The sequence below is a fragment of the Xyrauchen texanus genome, chromosome 26 (genome assembly GCF_025860055.1).
Source record: "Xyrauchen texanus isolate HMW12.3.18 chromosome 26, RBS_HiC_50CHRs, whole genome shotgun sequence".
Taxonomy (NCBI): domain Eukaryota; kingdom Metazoa; phylum Chordata; class Actinopteri; order Cypriniformes; family Catostomidae; genus Xyrauchen; species Xyrauchen texanus.
In genome coordinates, this window is record NC_068301.1 from 4,748,013 (window position 1) to 4,769,531 (window position 21,519).

At 36.3% G+C, this 21,519-nt stretch overlaps 2 protein-coding genes across 3 annotated transcripts in view; one reads left to right on the forward strand and one right to left on the reverse strand.

Moving 5' to 3' along the window:
- The first annotated feature begins 1,667 nt into the window (after window positions 1–1,667).
- On the forward strand, window positions 1,668–13,344 carry LOC127619553 (chromatin modification-related protein MEAF6-like). 2 transcript variants are annotated; one of them, XM_052092410.1, is made up of 8 exons: window positions 1,668–1,836; window positions 3,549–3,664; window positions 3,752–3,839; window positions 3,938–3,983; window positions 8,613–8,802; window positions 10,658–10,687; window positions 10,971–11,004; window positions 12,948–13,344. In XM_052092410.1, the coding sequence occupies exons 1-8, from the start codon at window positions 1,717–1,719 to the stop codon at window positions 12,960–12,962; spliced, it is 639 nt and encodes a 212-aa protein (XP_051948370.1). In that variant the 5' UTR covers window positions 1,668–1,716; the 3' UTR covers window positions 12,963–13,344. The 2 variants fall into 2 exon arrangements, with proteins under 2 accessions (XP_051948370.1, XP_051948371.1); XM_052092411.1 differs by lacking the exon at window positions 10,658–10,687 and having other exon boundaries at window positions 1,670–1,836.
- Window positions 13,345–18,796: 5,452 nt separating this feature from the next.
- The window catches only part of fhl3b (four and a half LIM domains 3b), a 29,584-nt gene continuing 26,861 nt past the window's right edge, over window positions 18,797–21,519 (reverse strand). Inside the window, exons 4-6 of the mRNA XM_052092409.1 lie at window positions 21,206–21,375; window positions 20,923–21,109; window positions 18,797–20,113 (exon numbers count right to left, since the gene is read on the reverse strand). Coding sequence (XP_051948369.1) covers window positions 19,965–20,113; window positions 20,923–21,109; window positions 21,206–21,375 — 506 coding nt within the window. The 3' untranslated portion in view covers window positions 18,797–19,964. The remainder of the gene's footprint in view (window positions 20,114–20,922; window positions 21,110–21,205; window positions 21,376–21,519) is intronic.

Sequence of the window (21,519 nt, forward strand, 5' to 3'; positions counted from 1 at the left end):
AGCTTGAAATCATGATTGCCAAGGAGACTGCTGAAGTCAAGATTTACCGTAAAAAAAATATTGATCTGTTTCTCACCCACACCTATCATATCACTTCTGAACACATGGATTATACCACTGGAGTCATATGGATTACTTTTATGCTGCATTTATGTGCTTTTTGGAGCTTAAATATTCTGGTCACCATTCACTTGCATTGTATGGACCTACAGAGCTGAAACATTCTTCTAAAAATCTGTTTGTGTTCTGCAGAAGAAAGAAAGTCAAACACATCTGAGATGGCATGAGGGTGAGTAAATAATGAGAGGATTTTCATTTTTGGGTGAACTGTCCCTTTAATTGTTTACGCCCCAAAGATTAGTTTAGTAATGATTAGCAATGATTTAAGGAAATACATGTGGATACAATTGGGACCAAGCTTAAATATCCTTTGTCACTTTACCCATATTCACCCTACAGTATATTATATCATTTGTGGCAACATTTACAATCCACATTAAATAATACAGCTAGATAGATGTAGCACAAGACTGCCCTGAGATATGTAATTATGATAGACTTCAAATTACATTAGAAAACGCTCAGTTTTGGCAGCCATAAAAAATACTAAAACTAAAATCAAAACTAACTAAACTGATATACAAAACACTGTGAAAACTAAAACTAACAGACAAACTGTGAAAACGAACGAAAACGAAGCTAAATTGCAGTGTTGGGTAATTTACCCTAAAAAGTAATTAATTACTAACTACTAATAACATCTTCTAGATTACTGTACTAATTATGCTGTCTGAGAAGTAATTGCATTACTTATTTATAATTACTTTATAAAACCCTCGTCAACCTCGACCAGATGAAAATACAAGGATAGACATGAAACTGTTCTTTTAATTCTTATTAAAATAAATAATATAAAATTAAATAAATTATTCATGAACTGCCCAAAGAATTTAAAGGAACAGCGTTGAATTAGAAAATATAAATTTCAACATTAGATGTCATATTATGATTTTAAATCCTCTTTTGTTGTATAAAACATTGTTCTGTAGTCTATACAGTATTTAACGAAATTACATCAGAAGTAACTGTAATTAAAAAGAGTAATCCCTTACTTTACTTTTCCAATGAAAATGTAGTTTCATTATAGTATTTAATTATTTAGAAATACATTACTCCCAACACTGCTGAATTGTAATGACAAATTGAATATAAAACAGAAATAAAAACTAAATTAAAAATCCAAAACTATACTAACACTGGATCGTGCAAGTGTCAGGGTTTATAGAGAGTTATTTGTGTAAGTGCGTCCCCTAATTCATAATAAGCAATATTTTAGATGATGGTCCAAATGAAGGGAAACAAATAAATGCAATAATGAGATTTATTAGGAGGAGTGGATGTGGACATATTTATATTTATATTGCTTATATTTTAATTCTTGTTTCATATATTTAGAGATTGTGTGACACGCGCCTACAACACCAAAACAAATTCCTTGTATGCGTAAAAAACTTACTTGGCAATAAAGCATTTTCTGATTTCCGGATTAAAATATAGGAATAGGGAGTAATATACCTCATCACAGAAGGTGGCGGTAGGCACCTATTAAGCTGGTTTGCAACCCGCCATAAAACCTAAAGAAGAAGAAGAAGAAGAAGACAACGAAGAAGAAGACGAAGAAGAAGAAGCAGCGCGTCCCCTACAGGATCGGAGAACATGTGTAGTGCTGCAGTTGAAGGATCCAGCATGGCGATGCACGCAAAAGCGACTCCACCGCAGATTCCTGACACCCGCCGAGAGCTCTCCGAGCTGGTCAAGAGAAAACAAGAGCTAGCGGTAAATCTCCGCATGTGTACACTTAAATATACCAAATGTCCCACTTTATGCGTCGCCTGTAGATGCGTTTATGGACGTAAATAACCGAATCTGTGTTTACATGCTAGCACGAGATATTACAGAAAACAATTCTATCGATTACTGATCATTTATTTGAAATTAAAGCGTGTGTGTTTGCATCGTGTTAGTTTATTCTGGTTACACTAAATTATAATCAAATATATGAATATAGTAGCAACTGTAGTAAATCTTGAAAGCATGCTATCTGTGTTAGCCGCGTTTGTTTTGGCGCCTCCAGATGCGAAAACAAAAAACAACATAACAGTACAAAATAGTACCACAGCATTAAAACTTGCGTGCAGCGTTTTATATCTGTGCAAAATGAAGGAACTGTAGAATGTTTTGATTGAACGCTGCAGGGAAAACTTTACAGTTTTTGGCAATAAGGATCCATTCGTTTATGAACTAACAATGAAAAATACTTGCATTACTTATTGATCTTAGTTAATGTTCATTTCAACATACTAAGGCATTTTTAACATTAGCTAATGAACTAATAATGAACAATGGTAATTTTATTAAATAACATTAACAAATATTAGTTAATGCTGAACAAATATATTGTTCATTGTTATGATAAACAATGCATTAACCAATGAAAAGTCAGAAACGGAAAATATCACTGGTGATGGGGATTTTGGAAGTTTTAGGGTTGCACGAGCTGTGCGTAAGGTTAAATGCTTAGTGACTAGTCAGTGCTAAATTTGGTTGCACCACCTGTTTTTTTTTTTTATCCGCTTTTCTCGAGGTCCTCGTGGAGGTGCGGTTACTCGCCTCAATCCAGGTGGTGGAGGACAAGTCTCAGCTGCTTCCGAGACTGTCAATCCGTGCATCTTATCACGTGACTCACTGTTCATGACACCTCAGAGACTCGCAGCATGTGGAGGCTCATGCTATTCTCCACAATCCACGCACCCCATTGAGAGCGAGAACCACTAATCGTGACCATGAGGAGGTTACCTCATGTGACTCTACCCTCCCTAGCAACTGGGCCAATTTGGTTGCTTAGGAGACCTGGTTATATATATATGTAAATAGCAATATTCAATACCTATCTAAAATAAATAAGTGGCATTAAATAAATAATTACTTGTAAAACAGGCTGGAAAAATAGACATACATTTGTATATTTTATATATATCGTATATGTTGAAACTTGACACCATACACAGGAAAGTGCACCATTAGATCGGTTGAATCTTTCTGTAGAGGTTTTTTACATAATGTTTTCTCCCGTAAATGTAAACAAGTGTAAATGCCAACAGCATCATATATTTCGAAAGGACTGAAGCCTGACACACACAACATGAGCTCATTGATGTCATTAAATAAGTCTGCCTTTTTATTCCATGCGTTACTCCTGGTCGGAGGCTTCCGGAAATATTTAGTGTATACATAGGTTTACATTCTACTGAAGTTTAATGGTGCAACGCTCAACTATTTAGTAGTGCGTAAATTGTGACTCGGTGCCCATTTACGCCACAACTAGGGATAGTTGTAACTTGCGTATAGCTAGTGCAACCGGCCCCAGATCATTTAAGAGATTTCTTTAATAACAAACTTAACGGACGTGTTATTCACACAGGCATGCGACTTTGCAAAGCTTGCGGTTTATCAGGAAACTATACTGACTTTCTTTGTACGTTTAACAGGAGACTTTGGTAAACCTGGAAAGACAGATCTATGCCTTTGAAGGCAGCTACCTGGAGGACACGCAGATGTATGGGAACATCATCCGAGGATGGGACCGATATCTGACCAATCAGAAGTTAGTGTAAACCGATTTTATATGGTTGAATGTTATGAAATCTGAAAAAGTGACATGCAGGTGAACACAGACTTTCATCCCTTTTAGGAATTCCAACAGCAAGACTGATCGGAGGAATAGGAAGTTTAAAGAAGCCGAGCGTCTTTTTAGCAAGTCATCTGTAACATCAGTGGCGGTGTGTATTTTTTCAAGTTGAGGCATATTTGAAGTATTCTCGTGTGTGTGTGTATTTGGGGGGGAGAAATGGCTTAATGAATTTGCTCTATGTGACAGGCTGTATGTGCTCTCGGTGGAATCCCTGAACACATGAATGAAAAACGTAAGTGAAATCTTAGAGTTGAATGTTTGTGTGTACATTATAACAGTATTTCAGTCAGTTGTGGCATATTTGAACATTCAAAACTTGAAAGTGAGCTGCCTACCTAGACATAATTTTGGCCATCATGGGTGTGTTCAAGCTTTCGGAACATTTTATTCTTCCTTCAATACCCAAAAATGTTCTAGGTAGGTAACTCGGTAGGATTTGCAACACAACCACTATTGACAGGTTTATAATTTGCAGTGATTCGTTCAATGTAGTGATCTAACACGTTCATGATTTTTTTTTTTTTTGTAAAGGGGTCATTGACAAGTAAGGTTGTCCGAGATGATAAAAGTTAGAAAATAATCTAGTTTAAAAGACGCACGATCTCTATCATTTAAACATCTAGAAAGTTTTCTTTACAATGATACCAAACACATGACCCTCCTTGTTTGTTTGTTTTATAAGCCTTTCATTTTGGGTATGCCACTGAAAAAGGAAATCTTTCAGAGTTTAAAGGGTCGACTTTACAAAAGTCAGTTTGATTTGGTACCAAAAAGTTTTCAAATGTTAATTATATTTTAAAATACAATTGTTTCACTACTTATTTTTTAGAAAACAATCTAGTTTAAATTGCACGTGTGTAAAGTGCGTGGAAATAAAATTTGTTTCCAGTCCGGGTTCAAGAATTTTAGCTACAACAAAATAGATTTGACCTTGTGTTAAGCTCAAATGGGCCTTCAGAAAAAATTATTATCTTAAAAATATTAATAGCAAGGCAGCCAGAGCAAATTGACACACTCGCTGCCTCTGGTCTGAACGCACGGTTAGAAGATCTATTAAATTTATAACCAAAACTGAACAAGTGCTTTGAAATGTGCAGAAAAAATCTGTAGTGTACATACAGTATTATTGTAATCAGTAAAAACTTCAAGCTCATCAAATAGCCATGTGTCATATGTCATTGGAAAGCTCTCAAAAAGTTGAATACAGCCAGCCTATTTCTTTTACTCGCAGACAAAAATATAGCGAGTACCATAATTTCCGGACTATAAGCCGCAACTTTTTTCCCACGCTTTGAACCTCGCGGCTTATACAATGACGCGGCTAATATATGGATTTTTCCCGCTTTCAAATTTTATAAAAAAAATAATAAAAATATTCTGTGACGTGCTCAGTTTTTTGGCGGCGTGAAGCTTTCATTAGACCAATGAAATTGCCAAACAACTTTTTTTTGTTTACTGTTTAGATTAAATCGAGCGCGCTCAAACTTCCCATCATTCTGATTACGGTAGTCATTTTGTCACCCTCACCATGGCAAAGACATGGAGAAACGCATATGATGCTGCTTTCAAGTTGAAGGCGATTGATCTGGCTGCTGAACGGGAGCTTGGTCTTAATAAGTCGATGATAAGACGTTGGAAACAGCAGCGTGATGAATTGACTCAGTGCAAAAAGACAACTAAATCTGAGGCTATTCAACTCCGACACCGAAGGAGATGACTTCAGTGGTTTCAGTGCACAGGATGAGGAAGATAGTGACCAATGACTTTCTTGGTAGGCTACTGTTTACTGCAAATTTTTTATTATAAGCCGTGTGTGGCAGCGGGGGCGTGGTCAAGCGCCCGTCCGGGAGAGAAAAGTTGTAAGGGCACTTACACCTGCGCTAAATTATGTCTAACACCGGTGTCTAATTTCAAGTGCCCTGCTTCACGTGTCCTTCTTGGGAAAACGGTCACACGGGCACCAGTGTGACAGTTTTCAGCAGGGCACTTGACGTTCCAGGTAAGGCTTTTAATGGCGACAGCAATGTTTACAATCAATTTTATAAAGTTTCTCAATTCTTCTATGTGCCAACACTAGACTGACGTGTGTCACTCTCTCGGCTCTGTGGCTGCTGCCTTTTTATGCCGCTCTCCCCATGCTTACTGAAATTAGACACCGGTGTTAGACATAATTTAGCTCAGGTGTAAGCGCCCTTACCGCTTTTCTCTCCCAGACGGGCGCTTGACTACGCCCCCGCTGCCACACCGTGTTTCGTTAAAGCCTATTTATTTTTGTTACAAGCCGTGTTTCGTTAAGGCCTGAGTAAAGTTCATTTGTTTCAATGTACCGGTAGGCAGCTGCGGCTTATAGACAGATGCGGCTTATTTATGTTTAAAATAATATTTTATTTAAAAATCAGTGGGTGCGGCTTATATTCAGTATTATATATAATTAGAATATTGTGAAAAGGTTCAGTATTGTAGGCTCAAAGTGTCACACTCTAATCAGCTAAACACCTGCAAAGGGTTCCTGAGCCTTTAAATGGTCTCTCAGTCTGGTTCAGTTGAATTCACAATCATGGGGAAGACTGCTGACCTGACAGTTGTGCAGAAAACCATCATTGACACCCTCCACAAGGAGGGAAAGCCTCAAAAGGTAATTGCAAAAGAAGTTGGATGTTCTCAAAGTGCTGTATCAAAGCACATTAATAGAAAGTTAAGTGGAAGGGAAAAGTGTGGAAGAAAAAGGTGCACAAGCAGCAGGGATGACCGTAGCCTGGAGAGGATTGTCAGGAAAAGGCAATTCAAATGTGTGGGGAGCTTCACAAGGAGTGGACTGAGGCTGGAGTTACTGCATCAAGAGCCACCACACACAGACGGGTCCTGGACATGGGCTTCAAATGTCAAACGTCTTACCTGGGCTAAAGAAAAAAGAACTGGTCTGTTGCTCAGTGGTCCAAAGTCCTCTTTTCTGATGAGAGCAAATTTTGCATCTCATTTGGAAACCAAGGTCCCAGAGTCTGGAGGAAGAATGGAGAGGCACACAATCCAAGATGCTTGAAGTCCAGTGTGAAGTTTCCACAGTCTGTGTTGGTTTGGGGAGCCATGTCATCGGCTGGTGTTGGTCCACTGTGCTTTATTAAGTCCAGAGTCAACGCAGCCGTCTACCGGGACATTTTAGAGCACTTCATGCTTCCTTCAGCAGACAAGCTTTATGGAGATGCTGACTTCATTTTCCAGCAGGACTTGGCAAATGCCCACACTGCCAAAAGTACCAAAACCTGGTTCAATGACCATGGTATTACTGTGCTTGATTGGCCAGCAAACTCGCCTGACCTGAACCCCATAGAGAATCTATGGGGCATTGCTAAGAGAAAGATGAGAGACATGAGACCAAACAATGCAGAAGAGCTGAAGGCCGCTATTGAAGCATCTTGGTCTTCCATAACACCTCAGCAGTGCCACAGGCTGATAGCATCCATGCCACGCCGCATTGAGGCAGTAATTAATGCAAAAGGGGCCCAAACCAAGTACTGAGTACATATGCATGATTATACTTTTCAGAGGGCCGACATTTCTGTATTTAAAATCCTTTTTTTTATTGATTTCATGTAATATTCAAATTTTCTGAGATTCTGAATTTGGGGTTTTCATAAGCTGTAAGCCATAATCATCAAAATTATATCAAATAAAGGCTTGAAATATCTTACTTTGCTTGTAATGAGTCTATATAATATATTAGTTTCACCTTTTAAGTTGAATTACTGAAATTAATGAACTTTTGCACGATATTCTAATTTTTCGAGTTTCACCTGTATGTCTTTGACATTTGTTTCATATTGGTAGGTGTTGCTTAATTGCTTAACTTCATGAAAAATAAACAGAACAAAATATTTATACATGCATACCGTTACTTAGAGGCGATTTACTTTCAAATGAGCCCACACACAAGGTCAACGGATGCATGAAACGAAGCACAGTGTTGCATATGGCCACCAGGAGATGGCGCCAAGCACATGACATAGACTCAATGATGACTCAAATGGCACAGGATTAAACAAATTCTGTCAAATCTCATTACTAAAATCATGTCTGCATGCTATGCAAAACTTTAGTAATTGCATATGTAATTAGTTCTTCTCTACAATTATTGTTTTATTTGTTTGGAGATGCTTAGAGATGTTTTTGTACTATAGGATACATAATTTTGTAATGCTAAAACTTTTGATGGCTTTGTTGAATCAACACAATTTTACTCTGATACAGGTGACATAATTGGAAACAAAACAAAAGCAGTTTATAGGAGGCACATTATTTACAAGCAGAGATCTATAATGTCAAATCAGAAAAATACGATTTTTTTATGTTAAGTAAATATTTGGCTCAAGTTTTTTGTGAATATTTTTTTTTTTTTGCTGAAACCAGAAATCTTTAAAAACGCCTTCAGAGCTTAAATGGTTGACTTAAAAAAAAAAAAAAAGTCACTAATTTGGTGTTGAAAAGTTTTCAAATATTAATTTTAAATTTTAAAACAAAATTGTTTCACTTTCTCTAAGCAGTATTCTTAAAAGTTTATTCTGCACTACCCATGGCAACATTACTTTTTTCAAAGAATTTAGATTGTAATGAGACTTTTTTTTTACATTCTCCTGACGGTTACACGGGTTATTTTTAAACAAAATTTAAGCCCCAGAAATAAATATCAAAAAGACTTTGACCTCAAAAATGTAAAACATGTTCATGCACAGAGATGTATTGTTATATGTGTGAATTGCATTTTTGAATAGTTTAATTGAAAAAAAAAAAAAAAAAGCTTCATGTCATTGACCCATAAGTAAACTTGGTGAATTTTGAGGTTTTACCTATTCCTCCGCTCCTGTAGGCGAGCCGGGCAGTGGAACAGAGAGCGACACATCTCCAGACCTTCAGAACCAGGAAAACGAACCCAGTCAGGAGGACACGGAGGAGCCAGACGGCGCACTGCAGGACCAGAAACCACAGAAAGCTGCTTCCTCTTCCTCTGGAAACCACCACGGCAGCCATAAAAAGCGCAAGAACAAGAACAGACACAGGTACCTGATCTCCTGCATGCCCCTGGGGTCCAGGAAATCACAGGGTTATTTACGTACAACCTCGTCCTGTCTGATCCAGTGCTATTGGAGCCTTTAATCCTAAATCGAATGTGATTTTGGTCTTGAAATGTTTGATTCTGGTTGCTTTAGTACTGAAACATTGTTGAAGGATTAGTTCACCCAAATGTAAAAATTCAGTCATTGTTTACCCCTGTGTTGTTATAACCCCATATGAATTTCTTTCTTTTTCTTAACACAAAGGGAAACATTTTGAGAACAAATTTTGTTCTCAGTGATGTCATTCAATGGCAGTGTATGGTGACAACCTCTTTAACTCTTTCCCGCCAGCGTTTTTAAAAAAAGTTGCCAGCCACCGCCAGGGTTTTTGACGATTTTCGCTAAATTTTAATGGCCCGCAGAATATTTTCTTCCATGAATATATGAAGATGCTATATATCAAAATAAAGATCTGAGCCTCTGCTTTTAGGCAAAAAATGATTTTATTTTATCTTCATTTGTTCTTTTTTTATTGCCACTTGAACAGAGGTAGGTTTTGTCAAAAACAGCATTTCGGACAAAAAGCTGAGAAAAAGGCATTTTTATCAAACAAGTGCTTTAGTATTAGTATGATGTTCCACTTCACGTTTGAGACGATCGCAGTCTGTTTCTTTGATCAAAGAGTTGCGTACTCTTTCAAAACATGCGTGTGGGTCTTCCTTACCGTATACCACCTAAAACACGGATACCCGGAAAATTCTGTGTTTGGCGGGGAAAGAGTTAAGCTTCAAAAGTACACAAAAGTTTAATTCAGAAGTCTAATATGTTCCTTGATTCTCAAGGATTACAGTAAATGTAATGTATTATGGGCAGTGGTGTCTTGGTGGTTAAGGCTCTGGGTTACTGACCAGAAGGTCGGGGGTTCAAGCCCCAACACAGCCAAGACACCACTGTTGGGCCCTTGACCCTATCTGCTCCACTTCTGGAGTGGTGGTGGCGTAGTGGACTAAAGCACATAACTGGTAATCAGAAGGTCGCTGGTTCGATCCCCACAGCCACCACCATTGTGTCCTTGAGCAAGGCACGGGGTTTTAAAAAAATATAAAAATCGGCAACGACCGTTGGTCTCCTGTGCATGCTTTAGGAGCACCCTGCATGAGAGCAGAACGCTGCAACAGCTTTGAATTAGAATTTTTGGGTGAACTAATCCTTTAAGGGAGTCATGTTGATTCTGTCCTCTGTATAAATCGGCAGTGATTAATGGCCATCTTGTAACATCTTTTGGGATAAATTAGCTTTATTTTAATTATGAGAATATTATGATAGCCCCACTGCCATTTGTAAGGTTGAGGGACTTTCATCTTCAAAATGTGTTTTCATCAGCTCTGTTCCTCTCTTGAGGATCTGGCCTGCAGTCCATTCCTCCTCGATCACTCTTAATGTTTATCTGTGCACTGATGCCCTTTTTTGAGGAGCGGCAGTTCATTTGGAAATGAAAAGGACGAAAAGTTACTTTTCACACAGTTATGACTGGCTTTACTTTGCTCTCCATATCTCACTGAGCAGTCCGTAATAAGTGAGTAATGTAGTAATAAATACTTGCTCTAGAGGTTGCTTTCAGACTCATTACACAAACAGAGAACTAGTTAGGATTCGAAATGAACTCGAGTTAACTCGAGCCCTAGACAGGGTATGTTAGTGTCTGTCTGGTTGAGCTTGCAGCCTGTTCACTTGGTGTACTGCTGAAGGTATAAGCCCAACAGTTGACGCCCTAACTAGTCCACTGTGGGATTGTTCTGGTCTTTCAGTGTTGGACACTAACTGATGCTCTCTTCCTTCCTAACGCTGCCCCCCTCAGCCCCTCTGGCATGTTTGATTATGACTTTGAGTAAGTCTGAATTTCACTTCCTGTCTCAGCTTGTTTTTTTTTCCATTAGTTGTGTGGAGCCGTCCACACCAAGTGGATGAATGCAGTGATGTCTGTACCTGATAATTTGCAGATGTTGCCGCTGTTTTGCTTTTGTTTGTCTTGGTGGTTTTGTTTTTTTGGCTGCATGCTTGTGGTGTATACAGATGTGCTGGTTTGGTAGTTTGGGTCAGTGCATGCATAGTTTGATGGGGTTTATCCAAGCATAATTGTGCAGTTGTTAATTTATGCCTTTTCTTCACAGATTTGACATGAAGATTAACAAGAAACCCAGAGCGGTAAGTTCAGGTTCTTTCTTTTTACAAATAACGTGAATCAGATTCAGTACGTGTCTGCAGAGATGTCCATAATATCATGTTGCATCATGATCGTGTACTACCACTAATTTCAGCAGAGTTATGGAAGTCATCAGACTTATGTAGCGAAATAAAATAGATTTGTACGCTAGTGATGTCTGATTCGTGAACAAATGGGTCAATGATGTGACTCGTCTGGGTCTATTGTTTTATTCGAAAGTACATAAATGGAATTCACACTCTGAATATACAAAAAAATACTTGTCATTTAAAAAAAACTTCTGGGGCTTAAAGGAAAAAAATTGAATGTGGTGTAACCGTCCGGAGACAGTAAAAAAATAAAGTTGTTAAAAGCTGAAATTATTGAAAAAAGTAATGTTGTTGAATAATCTAAAAAAATTTTTGCCAATAAGAACAAAAACTAAACAAAACAGAGAGACCACCCCCCCACACCTCCACCTTTTATTTTTTTAGATATCAGATGTTTAGTAATTTTTTTGAAAAGGCACATTTTGTTCAGGTCAAATGGAGTAACGCAATATACCCGAATATTCTTAACTAAAAAGTCATGCAAAATTATATATATTTTTTACCTTGAAAAATATTTTTGAAAAGTGTGTGTGCAATCTCTTGTATTCAGGGTGCAAGCAAGTATTTTAATACCTTTTAGTTGATGGTTACAACACATCACATTTTTAAAGTAATTAATTGTTTTTGGTAGAAAATGCTATAAATCACGACTGGAAATTGAATGTTTATTTCTGTGATTTAATAGTTGACTGTTTAATGCGTAAAAAAAAATACAATTAATGTGTAATCTGGGTTTATTTTTTTTTATCAGTGCTGTCAGCCGATTATAATGTGTAATTGCGATTTTAATAGCATATTTGTTTTTTCTAGCTGCGATTAATCACAGATTTTGAAAGTGCAGAAATTTGACACTATACTTAAAATTCATTTATTTCCATCTTAAAACAAAATAAGTAACAATATAAAGCTGTTTTACCATTTTCCAAGTAAAGCCTTCCACAGTATAAAGATGGAAATGCACTAAAATATCACCAATTCAAAAAACATTAAACGTTTTAAGTCTAAGTGGGAGTTTGACTAACTGAAAGAACTAGTCACTCCTTAGGTTACATTTTCATTGCATTGCACATTAAATCTCTTAAACTCTCATTCTCCACAATATTAATCTGCCGGTAGACTGTGGCTATCCGCTTTGCTACAGCAATCGTGAAGCTGCGTTCATGATTCACGTTAGGGTGTCAATGCAGCTTCGTGCACCCCTTTGAAATTCACATGAAAAGCATTAGCAGACGAAAATGTTTCATTCTGTGTTTTGATGATTTAAGAATTAGTGTGCTTTTGTGGTAATTATAATGCGCTTTTTAATACTTCATTTCTGTCTCAAGTTCCATCTAGGCTTGTTTTGTACATCAAATAGCGTTAAGAGGTCATTTTATCACTGACAGGGAAGCGCGGTTGTGTGTGTGCGTCAGTGTAATAACCCTGGGAGTTATATGTGCACGCTTATTCATTATGCTCAAGTCCTAGGTATAAACACAGTAACGGATTTACTGTATGGAGAATGGAGACTTCACCTGCAAGCGGTGAGCCAGGCGTGGGAGAGCTACGGGCAAGCTGCCGTATCTCTTTGCATCGCCCGAAAACGCTCACCCACTGTCATTTGAACCAGTCAAAAATGAAACCGTGCAAAGAGACTGTCCGGAGCCAGAGAAAATAAAAGATTTGAGATTTTGTTTGATATGTTTTCTATCTGTATGTATAGTGTCTTATAGTTCTATGAGACAAAGTAAATGTATTTATGATTGTAATGTTTCTTGTGAAACATGCAGTGAGAGCTTATTGCACACAATGCACATTTAGTGTTTAATGTGTAATTCATTCCTTTGGTTTTGCAGGACTATTCAGCTTGATGGACTACTAGGCACCCCAACGCACAATCATGCACGCAAATGACACCTTGTCTTCAGTCAGCTCCGATTCCAGTCTAGAACATCTGGAACTTTCCCTGCATTTCTCCATTTTTTGTTTGGTTCTAGTCGGGCCATAGTGAAGCTCTCATACAGATCTGCGTGTGATTGCATGATAATGGATTGCAAACCCAAAGTTCCATTATGTTGCTACATGGCTCATAATTCTGGAACCTGTTTATTTAAAATGTTACATTGATAATGTATCAGTGGATCTAAATCTTTTCCTTCATTTGGAAATTCTTTACTTTTGTTTTCTTAAGCGTATGTAGCTAATTTACAAATTTTGGACATGTCATTATCTTGTTTTCAATAAAACTTTAAAATAGACAATGATTTGTTATTTTGTTGCCAAGCCTTGGATTAAAGAGATTTTGAGTCATTTACTCACTGTCATGTTGTTCCAAAATGTATGGAAAAACATACATTTTATGCAGAACGTCTCAGTCACCATTCACTTTCATTGCATCTCCTTTTGTGTTTCATGGATGAAAGTCAAACCGGTTTGGAGCTACATGGGGGTGACTAAATGATGACAGAATTAGCATTTTTTTGGGGTGACATAACCTTTTAATCTGTTTTTAATTCTTCTGGACCGTAAAGAACAATCATAAGTTGCTCAAAGCAACGGCGATGAATGTAAAAGTCTGGGGGAAAAATCCCAGCATTTGTTAACTGCAGCTTTCTTGGTGTTTGACACTTAAAAATCACCTGCGTGTTTCTCACGGGCAGGTTCCCACAGTTTGACTGCACCCTGCCTCTAAGAGAGTGACAGGGCGATCAACAAAATATGAAATATAAATCCTGAGGAATCCCTCTGACAAAGACAGGGATTTAGTGACTTATCTAATATTTGAAAAGATCCCAAATTTGATGTGGAGGAAGAAATTTGTACAGGTGTGTAATGGCAGAGCATGCACGGTTGCCCCATAAATATTTGGAATCTCTAGCTACACTTAAAACTTCATGAATGATGTTGCAGTAGATCAATATCATTGGCATCTGCAAACAAATATGTCAGACTTTTCTTTTCATCTGGTTTTAAGGTCATTTCTTGGTGAATGGATGAAGTCAGTTCCTTGCAAAGTAACCACAGGTGTAGTTCAGCACATTAGCTATGGAAATGTTCCACTACTGGCCAGAAATGGTCAGGGCGTTTACATGCAACGTGAAATCAGTGACTGGATGACCGAGACAAAAAATCTAAAGTGTGTTAAAATACAGTAAGCATCAAGATAAAAACCAAGACATCTTTTTCATGACTTATTTTCTGCATTTCTTTCAAACGTGAGCAGATGTGAAATCTGTGGGTTGTAATACAAGATGTGCTACTCTAGTACCCAGCAATGCACCGGAGCATGAATAAATTATTTCTATGTTTTAGCTATTTATTATTATGCATTTTGCATATTTTATTTATGCTGCTCTTGTATTTGTTGTCACTGTGGTGATTGCTGAGAGCTCCTATTAAACTTAAAGTAATATTCCGGGTTCAATACAAGTTAAGCTGAATCGACAGCATCTGTGGCATAATGTTGATTACCACAAAAATGTATTTCGATTCGTCCCTCCTTTTCTTTAAAAAAAGTAAAAATCAAGGTTACAGTGAGGCACTTACAATGGAAGTCAATGGGGGTCTTTAAGCGCTCCAAATGTCTCCATTCACTTCTATTGTAAGTGCCTCACTGTAACCACGAGTTTAGCATTTTTTTATTTTTTTTTAAAGAAAAGTCTAAATATTTTTTTTTTTAGGGGGTAATTATTATGCCACAAATGCTGCCGATTGAACTTAACTTGAACCCGGAATATTCCTTGAATAAGTTGTTTTTGGTTGACACCAGTATTGTGGTTTTTGGGATAAATAGGCCAAATTCATAAATATTCAAATCACTGCCTTCGTATAGTTATACATCGATAGAGCTCATCGTGGTGGTACCGGTAAATTGTACCAAAAGTTATTTCATTTAGGGAACTTTATTAAAAATTGGACCAAAAGTTATTTCATTTAGGACCTTCTTGGAGCAAAGTTATTACATTTAGGGCACATCATCTGTGCCACTCCCAATTACGTCGTCATGGAATCCTGGCCCTTTGTGACATCCTAAATCTTAGATTGAGCCTACGTATCTCCATGTTTGCTTGTCTTCGGGTGAAAAGGAAATATATTGTTTATTTCCACTATCATTGGCTACAGTCCACGGCAATCCGTTTTGCAATTGATCTAGTCAACCCGAGGTAAACAAGACCTTTTCTTAAGACATGTCTATGTACATATTCGTCCAATGGACGCTTCTGCTGCATCTCATAAACAAAGCATTTTTAGGATGTCCTGCCAAGTTGGAGTTATATTTGTGCCACAAATATAATTTGAAACTTAATGCATCTTGAGGCCCCTACATTCATTTGAATGCAAGAACTTGTCTTGTGCTGTCTGCTGTCAGTAAATGTTATTTACAGCTGTGCCTTGCCTGTTCAGCTGGAGTTGAGCTTTCTGCACCCTGCTGACCGAGACTTGTGAAAACATGGACTTAAACTGTTAAATTGATAGTCCTTATTAAACATTTTTTTTTTAAAAACAAATCATTGGGGTCACTCCGAGATACTTGCCATTTGATTTCCTAGTTAAGTTCCTTACTTGTTTGCATTTAGGACCTTTATTACATGTTGGACCAAAAGTTATTGTATTTAGGGCCTTTATTAAAAATTGGAACAAAAGTTATTATATTTAGGACCTTTATTTAAAATTGGAACAAAAGTTATTATATTTAGGACCTTTATTAAAAATGGGAACAAAAGTTGTTATATTTAGGACCTTTATTAAAAATGGGAACAAAAGTTATTATATTTAGGACCTTTATTAAAAATGGGAACAAAAGTTATTATATTTAGGACCTTTATTAAAAATGGGAACAAAAGTTATTATATTTAGGACCTTTATTAAAAATGGGAACAAAAGTTATTATATTTAGGACCTTTATTAAAAATGGGAACAAAAGTTATTATATTTAGGACCTTATTGGACCAAAATTTATTATATTTAGGTCCTTTATTAAAAACTGGAACAAAAGTTGTTATATTTAGGACCTTATTGGACCAAAAGTTATTATATTTAGGGCCTTTATTAAAAATTGGAACAAAAGTTATTATATTTAGGACCTTTATTAAAAATTGGAACAAAAGTTATTATATTTAGGACCTTTATTAAAAATTGGAACAAAAGTTATTATATTTAGGACCTTTATTAAAAATTGGAACAAAAGTTATTATATTTAGGACCTTTATTAAAAATGGGAACAAAAGTTATTATATTTAGGACCTTTATTAAAAATGGGAACAAAAGTTATTATATTTAGGACCTTATTGGACCAAAAGTTATTATATTTAGGGCCTTTATTAAAAATTGGAACAAAAGTTGTTATATTTAGGACCTTATTGGACCAAAAGTTATTATATTTAGGGCCTTTATTAAAAATTGGAACAAAAGTTATTATATTTAGGACCTTTATTAAAAATTGGAACAAAAGTTATTATATTTAGGACCTTTATTAAAAATTGGAACAAAAGTTATTATATTTAGGACCTTTATTAAAAATTGGAACAAAAGTTATTATATTTAGGACCTTATTGGACCAAAAGTTATTATATTTAGGACCTTTATTAAAAATTGGAACAAAAGTTATTATATTTAGGGCCTTTATTAAAAATGGGAACAAAAGTTATTATATTTAGGACCTTTATTAAAAATGGGAACAAAAGTTATTATATTTAGGACCATATTGGACCAAAAGTTATTATATTTAGGACCTTTATTAAAAATTGGAACAAAAGTTATTATATTTAGGTCCTTTATTAAAAATGGGAACAAAAGTTATTATATTTAGGACCTTATTGGACCAAAAGTTATTATATTTAGGACCTTTATTAAAAATTGGAACAAAAGTTATTATATTTAGGGCCTTTATTAAAAATGGGAACAAAAGTTATTATATTTAGGACCTTTATTAAAAATGGGAACAAAAGTTATTATATTTAGGACCATATTGGACCAAAAGTTATTATATTTAGGTCCTTTATTAAAAATGGGAACAAAAGTTATTATATTTAGGACCTTTATTACATTTAGGACCTTAATTACATATACATACCTTTTAATTAATTTATATTAAAAAGTTATTACATTTAGGACCTTAATTACATATACATACGTTTTATTTAATTTATATTCAAATGTTATTACATTTAGGACCTTAATTACATATACATACCTTTAATTAATTTATATCCAAAAGTTATTACATTTAGGACCTTAATTAAATATACATACGTTTTATTTAATTTATATTCAAATGTTATTACATTTAGGACCTTAATTACATATACATACCTTTAATTAATTTATATTCAAAAGTTATTACATTTAGGTCTTTATTTAGAATCAGTTATTTCATTTGCCCTCTCTACAAAGTATGATCACCCTAGGTTCAAATGACACTACAACTGACGTTTGTTAATGTAATAATACAAATATTATCAATTTGCAGTGTTACGAGTCTTTTTCACGAATTGTTATCATTATTAAACATGTATTGTTTCATTTAGTATTTGCACGTTTCTTATGCTACAGGTATTAACACAGTGTTACATCTGTCCTCTGCTGACCATTATGCATTTATCTGATTTTCTCCATGACCTTGCATCCTAGCATGTCCCAGAATATTTTATTTATAGGTGAACAAATCAATACATGGCCTATACTTTTTCATGGCCTTGCATGTTTAGTGTTGACAAACAAATACACTGATAACTATCAAAAATTATAGATTTACTCAAACACAAAATGCAAATGAACCCTGAATATACTTTTGTTTGAAACAATGTGTGTATTCCTCTAGTGAACATATGTTAGGTTGGGTGGTCACAACATTAGTTCTAATGGTTGTTACAGACACACAGGGACAAATGTTCTGTCCACAGAGGATTAGGACAGAAGATGAAACCACAGGCCCCATCATCGCTAGGATAGGGCCCAGTGTTTCTTCTGGGACAAACAAATAAGCAGGGTCAACTGCATCTAAGGAAAGAGTCATGAGAATTTTTTTAAGAAATAGAAACAGTTTGATGTTCTGAAATAGAGGCTAGATTATTCTGCATTCTTCACATTTTGGTTTCTGAGACTCGGCCAACAAAGTTGGAAATCATTGTAATAATTTGGCCCCCAAAAGTGCTTGTAAAGCCATTAAAAGCTTATGATGTCGATGCATTAGTTATTCAAGCAAAATGTAAATCAGAAATATAGTAATAATAAAGTTTGTTAAGCTTTCACTGAAAAAACAAAACAATATATACTGTTCATAATGAAGACAAAACGTATTCGGACACTTTCTAGTTGTCAAACATGGTGGAATATGTCCATAGTTAATGTGATGAACTACACCTGCGTAAACTTGAGGGGAACTGACTTTATACATCCACTATAATCTCCTTGAGATCAAAAAGTGAAGTTAATTATAAGAAAAGCTCTTGCATCATTTGTTTGCAGTGTCAAAATGTTGCAGTGACCACTTTATATCCACAAAATGGGCCTAAACACCAAAAGGACAAACTATTTACATCTACGTAAACACCAGAACATCAGATTTTCCTGGAAAGACTCGCAGAACTCACCTTTTTATAGGCATAACACGTCCGTCAGTGTATCTGTTTCCACTGTGTGTGGAAAGTTAGATCACTAACTGGCTTGCTGTTATTCAGACGCCCATACTACTGAGGTCACCAGCTTTATTTCCTGCAATCTGTGCTTTAACTTCCTGGCGTAAGAAACCTTCTGGAGCATAAAAGTGGAGACTTTTGTGCAATTCTGGCATTCAATCAATTTTGGAAGTGACGTGCTCCAAGAGTATCTTTTAGTGTTGGAAGTCCTTATTTAGGTAAAAATCAGTCTGAAATTTAGCATCTGGTAAAAGGGGCAAACAACGAGGTGAAAATACACAAGTTGCTTTACACAAGATTTTCCATCTTATACAAAAGCCTTCAATGATTAGAAGGAAAGTCTTGCACCCACAAACACACACAAACACAAACACCCACCCAAAGTTTCCATAGCTCGACCATGTCAAATGAATATCGAATATCCAAATTAATTCAGTTTTCATTATATTTAACAGCTTGTTTGAAATGGGACATACAAGCTCTAAATTGAATTTACACATTTGAATATATTTTTTATCTAAGCTAAAATGCAAAAGAAGTTATTTAGCTATTTAGTACATAACATTTATACAAAGAATGACATAATTTGGCTACAATTAGAATAAAGTTTTGTTGTCAAAGACTCAATAAAGAGGCCATTGTATATATTCGTTACAATGCAATGCAAATGCGATGCAAAAATGACATTAAACATCTGAAATATTTGTATAAACATTCGTTTGAATTGTTAATATATTTTTTATATATTAAAAATGGGAGATAATAAATGCATGCATTTGTGCATTTAAATGGTGCACTTACAAAAAAATACAAATACAGTGTGAAATACAGACTATAGTATTTTCTGCTCTCAGTGAACGCATGAGTTGACATATTAACAGTCATTTAGGTCAGTGTGTCTATTGTTCAGAGGCTCAAAGACTATGCAAAGATGGTGTGCATGGAAATTGCTCCAATCTAAAAGCAAAACTATGCAAAAGAGGACGTATTTCATGCATTTCATGAAGATGAGCCATTGGCATATGCAAAGTAAAAAACATATGCAAAGTAAAAAACAAAAAGTATGCTTTTGAAGTCATCATGATATCTAACATGTCATGTTTTAAAGAGATTTTAACATACAGATTTGGAAAAATGTAACATTGAAACAACTTCATGTATAAACTATGTATTTGCATTACACAAAGTGTCTGTTCACAAACAGCTATAGCACATCTATAAGAAAAGCGTTGCAGATTATTTGGCATTGCAGCTTTTGCAGAAAATCTTTTTTCCGTCAGGGAAGAATCCAGCCCCGACCAGAGACACTGAACACTCCGAACACTTAAAACACGGCTGATGCCACTGACGATCCTCAAACGAGATGTACTTCCCTTCTCCAAAACCTGAGAGAGAGACAGAGAGCAAGGTTTGATCTGAGCAGCACGTTATATAATCTCTGCTGACCCTCATTACACTAAAACAACATTATAAGGATTTAACAATAAAAGAAAAGCATATTCATTTCAACTGTTTTGTGGAGATTTAAAGGGTTAATTTACCCTTTTTTAGTTCCATGGAACACAACAGGAGTTCATTAATTAATTTTAACTGTAGGCCAATCAGGGGCAGACTGGGAAGAGAACTTGGACCTGGATTTGAAATAAAATCTGGCCCAAAAGTTGTTGATCTTGGGTTTTAATCAGCCCCGTTTGGCCCAGTTTTGCGGCCGGCCCACTGGGAAAAGTCCCGGTTTTCCCTAAGGCCAATGATAGGCAAATAAACAAAACATTGGATTTTAAAGCCACTATTTGTATTGTCTTATCAATGCTTAATTCCTGTGCCATAATAATGTCATAAATTTTAATTATCTGAATAATAATATTATTTTATTATATGAATGGTAAATGGTCTACACTTATATAGGGTCTTAGCCGTATTCAAAGTGCTTTACACTGTGTCTCATTCACCCATTCACACACCAATGACAGCAGAGCTGCCATGCAAGGCGCTAGCCTGCCATTGGGAGCAACTTGGGGTTCAGAGTCTTTCCCAAGGACACTTCGGCATGTGGAGTCATGTGGGCCGGGAATCGAACCACCAACCCTGTGATTAGTGGACAACCTGCTCTACAACCTGAGCCACAGCTCAGGGGCTTGTTTGTGACAAAGTGTCCCTGTTAGCAGCTGTGGAGACTCTTTACACCTACACTGACCTGTGATGGGTTTGTTGCAGGCGATGCATATTTGGGCATACAGGTTGCTAAAGCATTTGACGCAGTACGGGTCTTCCCCTTGAGTGGTGAAGGCCTGCCCGGCGAGCTGGACTTTGCAACCAGTACACAGGAAGCACTCTTTATGCCAGGGCTCTTCTCTGTACGTAATGCCACCCTGAATCAACGTCTGTAACAGAGAAGATTGGCAAAAATAATTTCATATTTATTGTCTTTCAGGTTTGAAATAATGTTACATTATATGGAGAGTTTATCCTAGTCCTACCTGTTTGCAGTGAGCACAGCGTGGTGCAAATCGTCCCTCGTAACAGGGCACACAGTAGTAGTCACCCTTATCTGGGATGAACGACTGGGCGCCGATGGGCTCCTCGCAACCACAACAAACAAAGCATTCCTCGTGCCAGGTGCTTCCCCCGTACTCTAACCGCTTAGAGCCTGAGAGAGAAACAGACGGGTGATGTTTACATTTACATTTATGCATTTGGCAGACGCTTTTATCCAAAGAGCAACCTGGAGTTAAGTGCCTTGCTCAAGTACACAATGGTGGTGACTGTGGGGATCGATCCCATGACCTTCTGA